The 17,821-nt window shown below is 56.9% G+C and overlaps 1 protein-coding gene across 1 annotated transcript; it reads right to left on the bottom strand.

The window, feature by feature from the left end:
- Positions 1-6,592: 6,592 nt before the first annotated feature.
- FDXR (ferredoxin reductase) lies at positions 6,593-17,247 on the bottom strand. The gene is made up of 12 exons (XM_063409500.1): positions 16,857-17,247; positions 16,670-16,767; positions 15,479-15,574; positions 14,198-14,320; positions 12,918-13,031; positions 12,315-12,416; positions 10,853-10,960; positions 10,589-10,673; positions 9,772-9,974; positions 9,292-9,463; positions 8,735-8,908; positions 6,593-8,056 (listed from the first exon to the last, which is right to left on the bottom strand). Exons 1-12 carry the CDS (start codon positions 16,885-16,887, stop codon positions 7,926-7,928), a joined length of 1,437 nt encoding a protein of 478 aa, XP_063265570.1. The 5' UTR covers positions 16,888-17,247; the 3' UTR covers positions 6,593-7,925.
- Positions 17,248-17,821: the final 574 nt, after the last annotated feature.

Genomic DNA, 17,821 nt, shown 5'->3' with positions numbered 1-17,821 from the left:
AAAAATCTTCTCTCTGTGCTTAGCCACGAGTTGAGTGATGCACAGGCAACACAGACCTCCACACACCATCCCTGGTCCCCAGAACAGCCTGGCCACCTTCTGCCCAGGTGCTGTGGGCACCTTTGGGGCACCTCGGGGGTGGAAGAGGTGCCAAAAAAAAGAAAAAAGGGAAAAATGCATCTAGGGCTACATTTTAATCCCTGTAAAACAGCACCCGCTCTCTCTGCAGGAGAGCTCAGCCAAATCTCTGAGGCTGCTGCAGTGCAAGGGCTCAGGGCAATGGAGGATGCAGGATCTGTCCTGTCCCGGGTACCTGCTGGCCAGGACCTGCTCCCCCAGCCCCAGGCTGCCCACCTCTGCCTGATTCTGCCCACTCGCTTGCCCAAAGGGATTTAAGAGTTGGGAACAGGTCCTCAATACCTCAAATTCTTCTCCCAGGTCGAAAAAGGGCCAGTCTTGGGTTTAACATTGAAGGAGGCAGTGGCTGCATTTAACCCTTTCTGCTTTCAGCTGATCCAGTGTGACAGGGCCTGTGGGACCAGCTTTCCAGGGATCTGCTCCTTCAGGGCTGGCATAGAAACACTGAGGTGTTTCCATGCCTTTATTACTCCTCCAGCAGCTCAGAGTCTTCATTTATCTCTCCCAAATCTCCTGCTAAGTCTCCTAGCAGGACTGGCTGCTCCCTGCACTGGATCCCTCAGAGGGTCTTGGCTCACAAATATTTCCCAGCAGAGCTTCCAGGTGGATTGAGGGGGATGCATTAACCTGGGACAATCCCCAGCTCCACCATCACATCCGTGACTCCCCAGCATCCCCATCCCACGGGCATTTGACCCCCATCACAGCCCAATCCCCACACGTGAGACAGAGACAACCCCAAGTCTGGTGCACAGCTGGGCACAGCTGGAAGGTGTCTGCAGTGGGGACAAGCAGTGGAGGACAAGGACTGGTGGTGACACTGTCATGCCAGGCCCCCTGCCACATCTCCTCTCAGCTGGGTCCAATGGCTCGCAGTGAGCCACTGCCCTGAGAGCCCAACTGCAGTTCTGCAGTTTTCCTGGCAAAGTCCTTCAATGTCTTAAAAAACAAAACCCCCAAGATTTTTCTTTGGGAGAAGGCAGTGAACTCCCAAATCCAACCTGCTGCTGCGTCTGGGTCACCAGACATGCTGCAGCTTGTGGGGACTGTCCTGCACCATCAAAATAATTTATTTGTGCATTTAAATACCTGAAGTCCTTTCTATATTAAAAACAAAACCAAAACAAAACAAAAAAAGTGCCCTGATGGCTACAACGGTCCAGGTTGAAACAGAAGACCCATGGCACCCCAGGATGAAGCTCACAACCCCAGGAAATGCAGCTGCACTTTTTCCCTTCCTTCCCCAGCCCCTTAGTGCCACTCTCTCAGGGGATGCTGTGCTCTCTTTTCCCAGGTTTCTGGGCTGGGTGGGGACAACACAGGCACAAAATGCCTTTCCCCACCTTCATCCTCCTCCTTCCCCCTGCTGTGGCAGTGCCCAGGGTGGGACCCTCAGCATCCCAGCTGGTCCCTTAACCACAGTCCCAGCAAAAGGGCACTCAGCCAGCTTCTCCACTGCCTCGTTACCTCTCCCTGGCATCTCCTCTTGCAGGAGGCTCTGTAAGCAGGTTGATAAATGCAAGGCACAGTGCTCCAGCAGCTGCTGGTGTGCAGCCACCTCCTGCAGGGAAGAGCTCGCTGGCAGCCAGGCCAGGGGAGCAAGGGGAATGTGGAAGGGTTGTGTGGGGACTCTGATGTTTATCCAGGTTTATCACTGGCCCATCCAGGACAACACCAGTCAGACAAGTGCCCTGGGCTCCATGTAAACTCCTCAGAGACCACTGCAACCCCACTGGCATCTCATGTCCTAAACTGGGGTGAAGCTCCACATCCTGCCCCAGCCCCCTTCAGTCTGGTTCCCCCAGAACTCCAGCCTGGCAGAGCCCCTGGGAGCCCCCACCTCCAGCATAAACTTGCACCCCAGACCTTACTCAAAGCTCCCACCCCCAGCCAGGAGAGCAACACAGCAAGGCTCTGGTATCTGCAGCTCTGCAAGGCAAACCCCAGCATCAGCCTCCCATTCCTAGGAGATCAGTGTAAGGTTTCTAACCCATGTGTGTCCCAGACCAGGACCTGGGGAAGGAGAGGACCTGCATCTGTGCACTGCCAGCACAAAGCCAGAGCTGTCCCTGGAAAGGTAGGGTGGCATCTGGGTGACACAGCCCTCTTGGGCTGCCCCCACAGGCGTCTGCACCCCATTAATGGCATCTGACCTCAGATGCCCGCAGGTCCCTCTGCCAGAGCTGGGTCTTGCAGGTGACACTTGTGACACAGGAGATTTGGCCATGGACCTACACCCATTCCCTGCCCTGCACTCATCCCAGTCCTGCATCCATCCTGTTGGCTGCCAACCTGTCCTGCCCAAGAAGTCTGGCCAAAAATTTGGAAGGTCTGAGCCCAGGTACTCCTATTCCTGTCCCTGTCCTGTTGGGTCTCACTTAAGATGTAAATATTGGTGTAGATCACCTTCCTCCACCCTGTGCCACCTTCAGCTGACAGGGCCATCCCTCCTTCCCCACCTCCCTCATCTGCTCCATCCCACAGAGAATTCAGGGCCTCAGGGCTTAAATAATCACACGGAGGGGGCTGATATCTTGGACCCCAGCAGCCATAAAAGCAACCAAGGCAGAGAGAGGAGCAAGGTGGGACAGAAGTCACAGGGATGGTGCTGTGCATGCCTGGCATGGATCTGGTGCAGCTCCAATCTGGCACAGCTCTGCTCTGCTGCCACCACGTCCTGCCCTCACAGTAATTAAGGGAGCAAAAATAAACAGGGATGGTTTTATCCCTGCAGGGATAATTCCTCCCCCTGGGGTGGCGTGTGACTGCCCCAAAGGTTGGGGATAAGGCAGACAAAGCTGCTGGAAATGGAAATTTCCCAGGAAGGAAGGAAGAAAATCATTTATTTCAGGGTCATAACCAACCATCATCCACCAACAACTGCATTTGCTGCTGTTGTATCCCTAAATAACTCCTGGAAACAGCTGCTTGGAGTTTGCATCTCCTACACCTCTGCTCCTCTTCTGACCTTGGGAAATGGGCTCGTGCAGTCCCAATTTCCAAAGTCATTCATCCCAAGCAGAGGGAAAACATCTGGACTTGCAGCACCACTACCTGACCCTGCACAACCCTCCAGCCATGAGCAAGACTTTGGCAAGTGCAGAACCCTGGCAAGGCTGGATCTGGAGGACTGGGCACGGAAACCATGAGCCTGTGGTGAGTCAAGGATGTGCTTGGGGTCCTCTGGGAGAAGGGATGATGATGTCCTTTGAGTGAAGTGGCTTCCTGGGCACAGTGGGGCTGCTATCCCACCCCAGTAACCCCGGAGCTTGGCATGCCAAAGTTCTTCATCCCTGCCCTAGGGCGGGGATGGATCTGGAGGGGAAGAGCCCATGAGGGACCTGCCTAGGAGAGCAAGCAGTGCAAATGGCTTGAGGCAGGGCCCGGGGCCGTGCTCAGCCAGGGCGCTGCAGTCAGCACTCTCCAGAGCCATCTGCTCACCCCGCACAGACGGACCCGCCCGGCTCTGGCAGCGGGGGCTGAGCTCGGGGATTGCTGCGGCGAGGGGAGGCACAGCACCGGACACTGCTGTGCCAGACACCGGCTCTGTGCCGGACACCGGCTCTGCGCCGGACACGGCCTCTGCACCGGACACTGCCTCTGTGCCGGACACTGCCTCTGTGCCGGACATGGCCTCAGCACCGGACACTGCCTCTGTGCCGGACACGGCCTCAGCACCGGACACTGCCTCTGTGCCGGACACCGGCTCTGCGCCGGACACTGCCTCTGCACCGGACACTGCCTCTTCACTGGACATTGCCGTGCCAGACACCGGCTCTGTGCTGGACACCGGCTCTGTGCCGGACGCCTCTGGACACTGCCTCTACGCCGGACACTGCCATGCCGGACACCGGCTCTGTGCTGGACACCTCTGTGCTGGACACCGCCGGACACTGCCTCTGCACCAGACACTGCCTCTGCACCAGACACTGCCTCTGCACCAGACACTGCCTCTGCACCGGACACTGCCTCTGCACCAGACACTGCCTCTGCACCGGACACTGCCATGCCAGACACTGCCTCTGCACCGGACACTGCCTCTGCACCGGACACTGCCTCTGCACCGGACACTGCCTCTGCACCAGACACGGCCTCTGCATCGGACACTGCCTCTGCACTGGACACTGCCTCTGCACCGGACACCGGCTCTGCACTGGACACTGCCTCTGCACCAGACACGGCCTCTGCATCGGACACTGCCTCTGTGCCGGACACTGCCATGCCGGACACCGGCTCTGTGCTGGACACCTCTGTGCTGGACACCGCCGGACACTGCCTCTGCACTGGACACTGCCTCTGCACTGGACACTGCCTCTGCACCGGACACTGCCTCTGCACCGGACACGGCCTCTGCACTGGACACGGCCTCTGCACCGGACACTGCCTCTGCACCGGACACTGCCTCTGCACTGGACACTGCCTCTGCACCAGACACGGCCTCTGCATCGGACACTGCCTCTGTGCCGGACACCGGCTCTGCACTGGACACTGCCATGCCAGACTGCCTCTGTGCCGGACACTGCCTCTGTGCCGGACACCGCTTCTGCGCCACACCGGGGACCGGGCGGGAAAACTGTGTATGAGCCACGCTAGGGAAAAGACTTTTCAACCATTTTTCTGGTCGAGTGAGCCGGCTTTGAAACAGCAACACAGCTCCTCAGTGCCAGGCCAGAGATCCAACTCAAGCTGGTTTTCCCCTTATTCCAGAGCGCAGGAAACCTCCTTCTTTGTGGGCTCTAAATGCTCATTGGAAAAGGCCAACTCCAGCAGGCAGTCAACTGGCAAAGCCAGTGAGAGATCTGCACGGGTCTTCTGGGAGTGACTGGAAAATGAAGCATCAACAAAATCTTCTGGGATGTGTCAGACCTGCCCCTCCAAGGCAGGAGCCCACGAGCAGCCTACGAGCCCAAAGAGCTTGCCTGGACAGTCTTCAGACAGGGAAACTGAGGCACAGCAGTGCAAAGCAGCAAGAAGAAGTTGCAGAGACCCAAATGGAACCATGCCAGCACCCCACAGGGTGACCAGCTCAGCTGCCAGCCCAGCTGCCTTGCAGAGAAGCACACAGGGGACAACAAGGAGAGCGTGGAGCAGGGAGCCGTGTCCAGCCGCTCTCCAGGCCATCGCTCACCACATGCTGACCTCCAGCAGCTTTGTGCAGCCTCATTAGAGCCAAGCTGAGCCGTAACTCATCCAAGCAGGGCAATCCACATGCAGAGTTGGCAGCGACGACTTTCAGTGTTTCAGGCGCCTTTCCAACAGCAGACGGGTGCCACTCACAGCAGCGCCTTCCCAGCTCCTCACCTGCCTCAGAGCACGGCCCTGGAGCTGCTCCTGTGGAAGGAGGAGGGCAAGGGCATGGCTGCCCAGCCAGGCTGCTCTCTCGCACCGCCGTGCTGGGGACACACTGGGAAAAACACGAGGCTATTCGTACTTGAAAGCAGAGTGCGAATGCGAGCGGGAGCCTGCGAGGACAGCCCAGGCTGGCCGGGGCTCGGCGGGCAGCGGGAGCGCGGGGAGCCCCGGACCGGGGGTGCGGGGTCAGTGCCCAGCCCCGCCCGGGGTGCGGGGTCAGTGCCCGGCCCGGGGTGCGGGGTCAGTGCCCAGCTCCGCCCGGGGTGCGGGGTCAGTGCCCAACCCCGGCCCGGGGGTGCGGGGTCAGAGCCCGGCCCCGCCCGGCCCCGCCGCGCCCGGTGCAGGCTCCCAGCGCCACCTAGCGACACGGGGACAGGGACAGGGACCTTCCGCGGCTGGGTACATCCCAGGAACACGGAGGAGCACGGGGGGCACGGACAGAGACGGACAGGCAGAAGAAAGCGGGACACGGGGCTGGGGCTTGGGGCCGTAGGCAGCAGAGAAAGGGAGCTGGAAGTGTTGAATCAGAATTGACAGGATTTTAACCATCCTCCCTCTGCCCATGAGGCTCAGTCCCCTGTTCCTGCCCTTCACTGACCTTCATCATCCCATGGTTTTCCCACAGACCAGCACTAGCCCCAGGGCCTTGGCCAAGTTCGGGGTTTAGCAAAGTCACTGAGCTCAGAAAGGACAGAGACTCCTGTTAATCTGTTATCACAGCTCAAAAACTACCCTGGAGCATCCTCAGTTTGGGAACGTCATGTGCCAGGCCCAGCACAAGCACAGGGGCCTTTACCACAGCTACAAAAGCACCCCAGCATCAACCTTCAAGGCGATATGGAAGAAAATCCTGGGGAGGATCCGTCTCCTCTCCTCCCAAAACCTTCAGATTTGATGCAACCACAACAATCCCTCTGCCAGGCTGGGCTGCCAACCTGAACTGCTGCTCCCCGTGGTAGGTGCAGCCCCCCTGGGCTCCACACCCCCCTTCCCAAAACTCTGATTCACCTCGGAACCAGCATTGATGTCATCTCCTGTTCGAGAGTTCAGCATCAGGACTGCATCAGCCGCGAGACGTAAGGAGAGCCACATCACACAAACAGCTGTTCCACAAAAGCTTTATTGCTCGTTTGAGTACGAGTTCCCATTATCACATTTCCTGAGTATCTTAATGAGCTTTCAAATGAGATTTAAATAGAAAAGGATGGGAGAGAAAAAGGGAAAAATCGGGAGAAATCAGAGATCTCCCTTCCTTGAGTCGAGACAGAGATGAGGTGGGAGAACAGGGCCCTGTGGGTAAGTCCTCTGCTGTGAGAGAGGGCTGGGCTGAGGTGGAGGTTGCCCTAGCTCGATTTCCCCTCTGCCTCCATCACAGAGCCACTGTCACCATTTCCACAGGCTGGGGAGGAGGGGATGCAATCCTGCAGTGCTCTGGCAGGGAGCACGGGGGGGTCAGGGACAGCCAGGGAAGGGGCCCTGCTGACGCTGCCCCTGCGCCACGGATAAAGAGGAGATTGCAGCTCACGGCTTGTAATCTGGCTTAAAACCTGACACCGTCACCGTAGGCAATCTGGGCTAAGAGAAGCATTTAATAAGCTTCAAAACACAAAGGCCAAAAAAAAAAATAACCCCACCAGTGAAAGAGCTCAAGGCACTGCTTGCACCAGTCAGCACTGCCAGGTACCGATGGACACAGGATCCCTCATGATCCGGAACAAGGCAATTACATGCTTGTTATCCCAATCTACCCCATAAAACACAACCCAGGCTCTGCTGGGATTTAACTGTGGGAAGCAGAAGGTAAATTAATGCCCTTTTCTGCTTGTGTAGAGCTCACAAGTGGAGAGCACCCAGAACTGCCTTGCCTTCAGACAGTGCAGGAGCTGCAGCACGTTGGGGGCTGCTCCAAGGTTAAGGCAGTGGCAGACAAAGAAGCCAGACTCAAGTTGCAGGTCCATTCTGGCTTCCCTGGAAAGGTTTATTTAAAAAACAATCACTATTAAAAGATGCCTGCTCTGGCATGATTGACAAGGCAACAAAGCCATTTGGCTTGTGGCTTAAAGGGGAGGCAGCCAGACACAGGGAAGCTTCTCCATGCGAGTTGCTGTGGGAAAGTGACTGGCCAGGAGTCCCCCAGGAGCACACACCTCCCCTCACCTGCACTGCATGATTCATTAATGCTTCAAAGACAGACAGGAATCACCCCCAGGAATGGCAGCTGGCTGCAGGGATGTGGGGCCAGCCAGCAGCCTCAGGTCTCGAGACTTTGGGAACCCAGAGTTCATTGATACCAGAGAGGCCCCAGTGTCACACACCCCCCAGAGCCAGAACCAGCCCCAAACACAAGCCCTGTGCTCCCAGGCTCTGCTCTGACCCACTGGTGTGGCCTCGGGGTGGTATCACTGGAGCAGTGCCCCATTCCCACCACGGCTGCCTCAGTGACCGATGATCCGCAGCATCTCCGCAGGATCCACGATCTTCTCCCGGGGCTTGCCAGCAGCTTTGCCTCTCGCCACTTCAGCAGCATCAATCTTCTCCCAGTCCGAGAAGGAAACAGGGCGGACTCCTGGGGTGATGGCAGGAGACAGGAGAGAGAACTTAACCAAGTGAGAACAAGTCCAGCCTCACCTCCCCATTGGCAGGGCCCTGATGTGGCAGCAAAGCTGCCCTTTTCCAACACGGTGTCAGAGCTCAGCCTGGCAAAGGAGAAATCATTTTTAACGCCACAAGGAGAGGGATGGCAGGTTCCAGTCGGCTTGGATCAGTCAGGGCTTTGCCAGTCGTAGCAACAGCGAGCAAAAACCACCTCAGGACAAAATGCTTCCAGTCCACCGTTAAACCTCAGACAGTTTAAGAGGCAAAACACACACACACACTTTAATTGAATGCCTTTAAACACAGCTACAGCAAATTACTCTCCTGGGCATTTTAATCTTTCCCCTAACTTGCTTGGAAGGATTACTAGGAAAACCACTCGAGCAATAGCTCACTGTCTCGGCAGCTGACAGTGACATTTTACCCAAGGTCTCTGCTGCTTTTAATGGCCCTTCCCAGAAAGTGGTCATTAACCTTAGCAATGACACAGATATTTGAGAGAATTCAAGTCCTGTTCTCCCTGGGCTTCGGAACATTGAAACAGCAGAAAAATCCATTCCCATGATCCAGACTCTGCTCCCTCACAGATCCAGGAGGAGTCTGGCTGCATTGAACCCTCCTGCTGGCTGCTACCGAGCCTCACACTGACCTCGGCTGCGCAGGATGCTCTCCACAACACCAAAGCCTTCTCTGGAGGGGGATATATCCAGCACACCCCCCTGGAGATCCTCCAGCACCGACTGGGCAGTGTCAAAGCTGTCGTTCATGGTGGTGATGATCACGCCCGTGGGTCCTCGTTTCACCCACCCGCTGCAGTACAGACCTGGAGGGGCACACGGGGCAGCAAGGCTCAGGTCAGCATGTGCCCTTGGACCCTTCTGGCTGCAGGTCCTTGCCCTGTTGCCCACCTTGGTGGTGTGAACAGACCCTCAGACAGTGCTGTGGCAGGAATTTGTGTATGTACAGACCTGCTCTTGAGCAGCTGCATGGACCGTGTCACTTTAGTAACAGGATGCAGTGAAGCCCCTATGCTAAACCAGACAACTTTAAAAAGAGATGGAGACTGGCCAGCACTTAACCCCTGCCAGAGGCAGCTCATTTCCTCTGCTTCCACTCTCCAAGTGTGCAATATCCATGCCCCCAGTGAACAACTTCCCACCCCAAAGGCCCCAGCCCCCAGCTGTGCTCAGCAGATCCTGGACAGACCTGGGACGCCCTGCACTCTGCCCGAGCTGTTGGGAATGACCCCGCGCCGGCTGTCGAAGGGCACAGCCGGGTCCAGCGGCAGCACACGGTAGCCAATGCTGCTGAGCACCAGCCCACACTCCAGCTCCTCCACATCTCCAGTGGGAACGGCTTTGGCAGAGTCACCCGAGCCCTGGGGAGGGAGGAAAAGGCTGCTGAGCACCACAGTCAGCACTGCAGAGCAACAGCCCCCTCCAGTGCCCTCTGGCATCTTTGACCCCTGGGAATTTGCTGAAGGCCATTCTGCAGCAGGATCAGGGAAAGAGCTCCCTTTGGAAAAACTCCCAGTGGTACTAGAAGCTCTTTTGGTACCAGATTCCCTGAGAGGCTGCCAGAGGCCACTCCAGCCAGACAGGGAACACAGAGCTGTCTTTGGAGAGATTCCCAAGGGATGCAACAGTGTCCATCCCAGCCCCCCAGGGCCCCAGCAGCCCCTGGTACCTCCAGGCAGGTCAGGGCCATGCGGACGCCCCTCGCCCTCCTCCCATCAGCACTGGGCAGCACCTCCAGGGGGCTGCGCTGGAACTTCAGCCCCCACTCCCGGGGGGCTGCTGCCCCTGCTGCTGCTGCCTGCACCTCCACTGGCTTCTCCAGGGCTGTTTTGATCATCAGCTCAGTCAGTCGCTTCCTGGGCCTGGGAGCATCTAGGAAAAGACAGAAATCTTCACAACAGGAATCAGCACAAGCCCCTGGGGACACAGCACTGGGCCAAGGCCATGTCAGGGCAGTGTCAGTATGTGAGTCTGTCATGTCAGTGGGAGCCCGACACCTTTGAGATGACAAACTGCAAGTCAAAGTGACCAGGAGACCTCCTGAGGCTTGAGGCCAGTGGGACACAAATCAAAGTCTGCAATTTCCTGTCTTGCTGGTGCTTGGAGGCAGCAGCCTGTGGAGAAGAGCAGGTCTCTGGACACCCCTGAACTCAGTGTTTTCTTTTTAGGTCTACAGAAAGCTCTTAAATCAACAGCCTTGGGATCTCCCCTGCAAGGTTCCCTCAGTCCTCCTGAGTCTCCTGCCCTCATCCCTCAGATTGTAAGCACTGAGTGGCAGCACAGAGATGCACAGTGTTCCCCTGTCCTGGTGCCTCCTGGCACTGAGGACAGGACACACCATGACATAACTGAGCCTTCACGAGGCAGGCACTAAGCACAGGACCAGAGTTTCTCTGATGTACACTCTGGGCACCTGCAGATCACTCCTGGTTGCTCACCTGCCAAGGTGAGTCCCTGTCTGCAGGAGCATGGCACACTTCCCTCACCTTTGACAGCACTTTCGAGGCCTGAGAAGTCGTCAGGGTCCAGGACAGCCCTGGCACCAGGCAGGTTTATCATCTCCCGCAGCTCCTGGGAATCGTGGGCAGGAAAATGTTACCTCCAGCAGAGAGAGGACAGCCCCAGACCCCTAGAAGCCAGGAGATGGGTGCAGGAAGGAGGATCCACACTGACCCCCAAACCACCTTTCCCCATCAGGGACAGGCAGTTTGGGGATCAGCTCTGGGCAACAGCAGCACCTCCAGGCTCACCTTGATGGTGAAAGCGACTTGGAGAGGTCCCCTCCTCCCAACCAGCCAGACACGCTTCACCTTGCTGCAGGCAAGAGCTGCCAGGGAGCTGTCAGTGATGTCTGTCTTCTGCAAAACAGAGACGGCAGAGTGGGATGAGGGCAGATCTGGAGGGAGCTGGGGGAAGGCACAGCCTCTGAAGGTGAAAAATCAGCAGAAAAGCTGGCTGTGCACGCAGAGAGCCTGGGTGAGGACGGGAAACAACTCATCTCCCTTTGCACAGAGCTATTTGCACAGCTGGTCCCTCATCACTGAATGTTCTTTCCGAGGCCATAATGCACCAGAGGTAACGAGCCAGCACCCGTGACTGCCTCGGGGGATCCACCCAGCAGGTTCACCTTGGGGCTAGCAGAGCAGAGCCTTCCAGGGAGCTCCACTCTGAGGTGCCTGCAGATGCTGTTGGGGAACTTCCCAGGTCAGGATACACAGGCTCTGGATGAAACCTGCTGCAAACCACAGCTGAAATCACCACCTGCCTGCCCCATGCAGCTCCAGCACAAGCACAGTCATGGCCAGGCCTCACCTTGACGTTGGCACCTCACAAAATCCTGTGCCCTGTTTCAATCTTTTGTTTATCTAGACTGCACAATGTTTTCCAGAGAAAACATGATGGGAGAGACACAAGATAACCAGGATAAACCAGTATTCCATTCCAGACCAGTAGTCCTACCAGGGAACTATCTGCCCACCCTAGCACTCATACCAGCACTGTCTTTTGCAGCACTACTCCCAGCTGGCTTTAGGCACTGGTTGGCAGTGCCTTCAAGTTGGTTTTTTGGTTTTTGTTGGTTTTTGTTGGTTTGGTTTGTTTGTTTGTTTTTTGGGTTTTTGTTTGTTTGTTTGTTTTAAAAATTTAATTTAGATATTAATACAGAAGTTGTTGCACAGCTGTAACAAACCTCATGGCACTTCTCCCAGAGGGAAAGCCTCTGCTGCCAACATCTGGGGCAGCAGCTGTATGGAGCAGCTGGTGCACACCAGCTCCCAGCTGTCTGTAGGGATGAGGTCCACCAGTCTGCCCAGTGCCACCAGCTGAAACCAGGCTGCTGCCCTCAGCTCTAGTGGGAAAAGATAAACCCCAACAGGAGTTTCTGGTTTGGTGCCAGAAGAGAGAAAGTGGCTCCTCTTTTGCTTTTCATAGGCAAACAAGGGATGATGCTGGATTTCCAACTTTTTGGGTGCCAGCAGAGCAATCCAGAGGGTTCTGCAGCATCACCCCAGTCATGGCCACAGCCTTGGATCACTCCCTACAGCCTGTGAATCCATGGGTGCACCCCACAGGCAGCAGCTTTCCCTGGGGAAAGATCCTTAAGACAGAGGAGTTTGAGGTTTTGTCTAGGATGGGTGGGAGCCAGCAGCCACCCAGCAGGGAGGGAATGTGGGGCCTAGGGTGTCCTCATGGTGCAGAGCACCCACCACTCACCCTGAGGAGCTGCAGTGGGGACAGCAGGATCCGGGCAATGTCCAGTGCCACGTTGCCATGGCCCAGAATCAGCGCTGTGTCACAGCTCAGGTCAGGCTTTAGCTGTGGGGAAAGACCCAGCTGGGACTGACCACTATGTCCAGCCTCCACAGTGTCCAGCCCTTCAGACCCGCTCCTACCACCCAAATTCCCTTCCACCCTGCTTTGCCCCAAAAAGAGGAGATGCAGATTGGGAAACTCCACACCAGCCTCCTCCCCAAGCAGACACAGCAACAGGCACCCCAGATGATCCCTCTTCCCACCTTTCCTGCTCTCCTAGGAGCAGCTGTTTTGGCCAAAAAGCCTGCTCAGGAAGCAGAGCATCACCCCTACGGGTTCCCATCTGGCCCTGCCAAAATGTGCTGCCAACGTGCAGAGCCGGCTAATCCAGTCTCACTGATGTGCAAATTGTTCACATTTCTACCATCTAAGAAGGATTTAACGTGGCTCCTGCTAATCTTTTCCAATTGCAGGCCTTTCAGGACTTAATCTGGAGCTGAAAGCCTGCATTGGGATGGGAGGAAGGATGGGAGGAAGGGCAGGGAAGCACTGGGCCGTACTCACGTCCTGGTTCTCGGGCAGCCCGTTGTACCAGCCCACAAAGGCTCGGGCTGTGTGCACACCAGCCAGGTTCTCCCCTGGGATCCCCAGGACACGGCTGTCTTCAGCACCATAACTCTGAGGAGGGAGTAGACACAGTCAGAGCTGTCACTATGTGCAGGGTTTGACATCAAAACACCAATCTCCCCTTCCAGCTGCTGCCATGGTCACTGCCTGGCTGTGATATCCCCTCCAAGGGATAAGATACTCAACAGAAGAACTAAACACAGCCCAAGCACAGGGGCTTCATCCCCCTCATCATCCTGGGCTCCAGGCCAAATTTCACGTCCTTGGTCCAAGGCAGAGCAAGACAAGCTGAGGACTGAGCAGCAAGGACAGATCCATGGCAGGCTAAAACAAGCATTGGCCAGCATAGGGAGAGGTCTCAGAGACCTGCACTCGATGCCAAGCTCCACCACATGCCCCCTGCAAGGGCTTTGGACAAACCTTGGAGCATCTGAGCTGCCCCAAGGCTGGGAGGAGTTTCCCATGGTAACAAGGCACCCAAAAACGCCTCACCCAAACACTCTTCCCCAGAGCCCAGTGGAGAACAACCCTGCAGACCTTCCCCAGGGTTCCTGGGGCACCAAGGCTGTGGGTATCTCTCTGGGTTGGTTTTTCTTGAGACATGTGAGTTTTGAGGGTTTTTTCTTGAAAACTGCACCTGAACTAAAAAAGAAGGATGGAGTCTGCAAGCTCACATTTCTAAGGTTGTTTATTCTTCTTTATCTCTCTGTTCTCTTTCTGCCTGCAAAGTGTCCCACTGCTAAGCAGAGCAAGGGCAGACTCTCCCCAGGTCAGGAGGTCTCAGACCTTTTCTACCAGTTCTCTGACTTAACTACTTTCTACAATGTATTTTTATTTACAATTCTATACTAATTAATTCACACTTATTCTAAACACATAAGTGCTACTTAAACTAATTTTGTGTGCTCTGTCACAGCAGAAGATGGAGCCTGAAGAAGAGGAAGAAGAACAGGACAACACCTTGATTCTTCTATCTTGGCTTCTTCTATTCTAAAAATCTCAAATTCTACATTTTCACCCTGTGACAAACTTAATTACCATTTATTTCACACTCTTGTGGCTCATAATCCTTCATGAAACGTTGGTGATTTTTTTCTATGGGCTGAGATCAAAGGCAGGGTCATTTTGGGCTCTGTGCTAAGGTCTCAGAGTCCTTTTCCAGGGTCCCACAGCCCTGGGGTCAGCCCAAGGCCTGCCCTGGGCCCCACAGTACCCACCAGCACCACGGCGTGGTACGCCTGCTGCAGCTCCGGCACGGTGACGTCCCTGCCCACGGTGACGTTCCCGCGGAAGGCGCAGCGCCCCGAGCGCGCCGTCTGCGTGAAGGCGTTGGTGACGTTCTGCAGAGAGCACAGAGCTGCAGTCACAGCCCACAGCCAGGCCAAGGCTGCCGGGGCACGAGAGCCCCGTGCCCGTCCTCTCCAGCCTTGAGATGCTTCGCTGCCTCATCCCAGTCGAGTTATTCTGAGACTCTTATCTGACAGCAGCCAGAGATAAGTCACAGGGAGATAAGCGCAGCTGTGACTTGGCACTCTCTCCACCACCCTTTGTGAAAGGAAAATCGGTGTTTTGCACCCACCTGGGGAAGACAGGACCCTTCCAATACATTCAGCCCCTCAGAATAAATCCCACTGCAGGGGAGAACTTCCCAAAAGTGAGGTTTGCAGCCCACCTGGTCCCCTCTTCCAGCATCTCATTTCAACTCTTCCTGAAAGCCACTTCCTCAAGAGAGGATGCTGGGCAGGATGGCACCCAGACATTTTCCTTCTAAATGATCAGGGCTACACAGCAAAACCACTGCTCCCTGCACCTCCAGACAGACTAACCCTGGCACAGGACTGATATCACCACAACAGCTGGGGCAGTGTCTGCACTATGTCCATTCCCCACTCCTCACACAAAGGGATCCAGGCACTTTGGTCTTAGGATCTCCAGGGATTAGAGGAACCATAGCAAGACATTGCTGTGTCTGGATCTCCTGTGTCCTACACTTCCAACCACCTCCACTCCAGGTCAGATACAGCAGATACTCCTGGGTGCCACTTACTGCCAGGCAAAGGAAAATGGTTGGGAAATCCTTGGTATAACCTTTCCTTGCCCAGGAGAGCACCTGCAGCCACCTCCACGGCCTGCATGAGGAGATCTGTGTGTTCCCAGAACTGATTCAGGGGCAAACAGCAGCAGCAATGATCTTGCTGGCAAAAAGTGCCCAGGGACAAACAAACCCACCCATGCTCCTTGCTCTAGGCTATGCTGACCACACCAGGAGCAGCACTTCCCATCACAAGCCCCTGGCTCTGGCCCACTGTGCAGAGCCCTGATGCCAAGTGTCCCATGTCACCTGTCCATGGCCTGAGCTCATGGAAAAGGAGACCTGGACCTCCCTGCTGTGACAGCTCCGTGTCACAGAGAGCCTGAGGCACCAGGAAGGACAAGGACCACCCCAGCTGCACCCACACCGTCAACCACACAGGCCAGGGCAGGGAGCCAGCACCAACCTTCACCTCAGGGTGGTCTGGGGCCACTCCGAAGCGGACGAGCCCGAAGGGGACGGGCAGCTTCTCGTAGATGTCCACCAGGGCCCCGCCGTGGTGCTGTGGGGGGAGAAAGTCACAGCCAGGATGAAGACAGAAAGGTCTCAGGAGCCTAGCCACACTCATCTGCAGCTGGAGGAAACACAGGGCTGCAGCAAGCCAGGAACGGCCTCTCCCAGACTTTTCCATGAGGATGATGCTGCAGCTGCTACTGCCAGCTCAGACCCAGGATGTGGCACAGAGTGACCCCAACCACCATCAAGTCCCTCTTGTGGGGCTCCATCCCCCTGCCCAGTCCTGAGCTCCCTTCCCACACGAACCTGATGGGTATCCAGTACCTGGGGGATGATCAGAGCCCCCATGGCAGCTGGAGAGCAGCCAGTGCAGCACCCTGGGGGCCTGCCAGACATCTCCCAGTCCCCAGCAGAGATGCCCCCTGCCCTGAGATGGCCTGGGCTGAGTCACCTCAGGGCCAGAGCCTCAGACAGATGTTTGGCTGCAAGGCTTTTGTTATCTCGTATTTTGAGTCAGCCTCTTCCCGAGATTAAGCAGCCCTGAAATTCGTCCCTGAGGCTTAGTAACAGCTATTTTCCAACACATTCCAGAGACAAGACAGCTCGGTTTAACGATGGCGCTAAGCTGCTCTATCTCTGGAAGGTGCCAGCAGCCCAGTTCTGTGTTCAGGTCTCATTTCCCAACAGACCTGACCACACAGAGCACTGTAATTTACAGACACAAGGTGAAGCATCACCCATATGTCTTAATTCTGCTGGGGAAGGAGGAGGGAGGGGAGCAGGAACCACACATTCACTTTTAACACACAGTTAATGTCATTCCTGCTGGGTGACAACAGCTTTGAGCAAGGCAGATTCCTGCTGATTATCTGCTTCTAGAAAAATCACTTGAGATGAACTCACAGCAACCAACCTAAGTCCTAAATGGACAGCCCAGGGGCAGGAAGGGATGAAGGCAGCAGTTCCTACTCCAACCAAAAAGGCCCAGGAGGGCTCTGTGGCGTCTAGGCTGCCTCAAGAAGCCCCCCAACAAGACCGGCCTGGATGGAGCAGGGCCAGGAGCCCCCTAAACCACCCCAGACCCTGCTGAGAGCCAGACAGCGCAGAGATGCCTCCCCCGCGGCCAGATCCCATCCGGTACCTTGAGGATGTGCTGAGCCGTGTAGAAGCCGGCGGGGCCGCTGCCCACCACGCAGACCCGCGGCGCCGGGGCAGGCGAGGACAGGCACCGCCGCAGCCCTGCGGGGGAGAGCGACAGGCAGCCCGTGCAGCCACCCGAGCTGCGACCGGCCAGGGCCGCCACAGCCCCTCCCCAGCCCGGCACCCACCCAGCGGGGCTCGTCCCCCCGCGCCGGCCATCGCCGCGGCGGAGCACAGCGGGCCCGGGCTTTATCTACCGCGCCGGGGAGGCGGGAACGCCTCGAGGTCAGGGGCAGCGGCCTTGGCGCTCAGGCCGGGCCGGGGCGTCAACTGCTCCAGAGTGCCGGAACCGAGACCTCCGACCCCGCGCACCGGGTCCCGGGGGCCCCGCGCCTCTCACAGCGCCAGGGGCGGAGCTCGGGCCTGCGGGGCGCGGTCTCCGCAGCCCTCGGGCCCGCAGCCCCGGCTCCCCGGTTAGCCCGGCTCCCCGGTTAGCCCGGTCCGTCCCGGTCCCCCGGACACGTGTGCCCCCAGGCCGGGTTCCGCTGCCGCCGCCGGGCCCCGCCCCTCACCTGTCCGGCCCCGCCCCTTCTCCTCGCCCACCAATCGTGAGGCGGGACAGGGTACTGTTTAGCATAACTCCGCCTACCACCGCCCCCTGGCCCCGCCCCCGCCCCGACGGCCAATGGCAGCTGGCCGTTCTCACGGCGGCTGACCGGAAACGCGGTGATACCATAGAGAGGGGAGGACGGAAGAGCCGTGGGGCCGCCCCTTCCCACCGCCGCTCTCTATGGTGAGACCTCCGCGGTACCCGGCGCGCTCTCGCAGCATCATCAGCGCTGATGCTGCTAATTGTCTGCGCCCCTTTATTGCCCGAAAAGCGACCAGCTGCCGCGGTCTACTCTGGAAAGCGAAGCTCAGACTGATTTTAACCGTGCACTGCACAGCTACCCTGTTCTTGGCAGGAGAAACCTCCAACATCCTTCCATAAAGGATAAAACATCAATGCCAGAGAGAGTGGATAAATGACGGCGACAGCCCCAGCATACCCATGATCTCCGCTTTATTTCCTCCTTCATCCCCATCACTCAGAGCATTTCAAATGCTGGTGCTTACACCTCCCATGCAGGAGCACCACATCTCGTCTTGGTTC

The sequence above is a fragment of the Prinia subflava genome, chromosome 12, assembly GCF_021018805.1.
Source record: "Prinia subflava isolate CZ2003 ecotype Zambia chromosome 12, Cam_Psub_1.2, whole genome shotgun sequence".
Classification (NCBI taxonomy): Eukaryota; Metazoa; Chordata; class Aves; order Passeriformes; family Cisticolidae; genus Prinia; species Prinia subflava.
Note: the sequence above shows the minus strand (reverse complement) of the source record. Positions and strands in the feature narration are given on the sequence as shown.

What these genes read in the sequence shown, in the direction of transcription:
- FDXR (XM_063409500.1), bottom strand. Translation starts at nt 16,887, where the DNA reads ATGGCCGGCGCGGGGGGACGAGCCCCGCTGG. An exon ending in GGCTGCCCGAGAACCAGGAC is followed by an intron (nt 12,417 to 12,917) that starts GTGAGTACGGCC and finishes CTTTCCCCACAG; the next exon opens with CTAAAGCCTGACCTGAGCTG. An exon ending in TGGCCCTGACCTGCCTGGAG is followed by an intron (nt 9,464 to 9,771) that starts GTACCAGGGGCT and finishes CTCCCTCCCCAG; the next exon opens with GGCTCGGGTGACTCTGCCAA.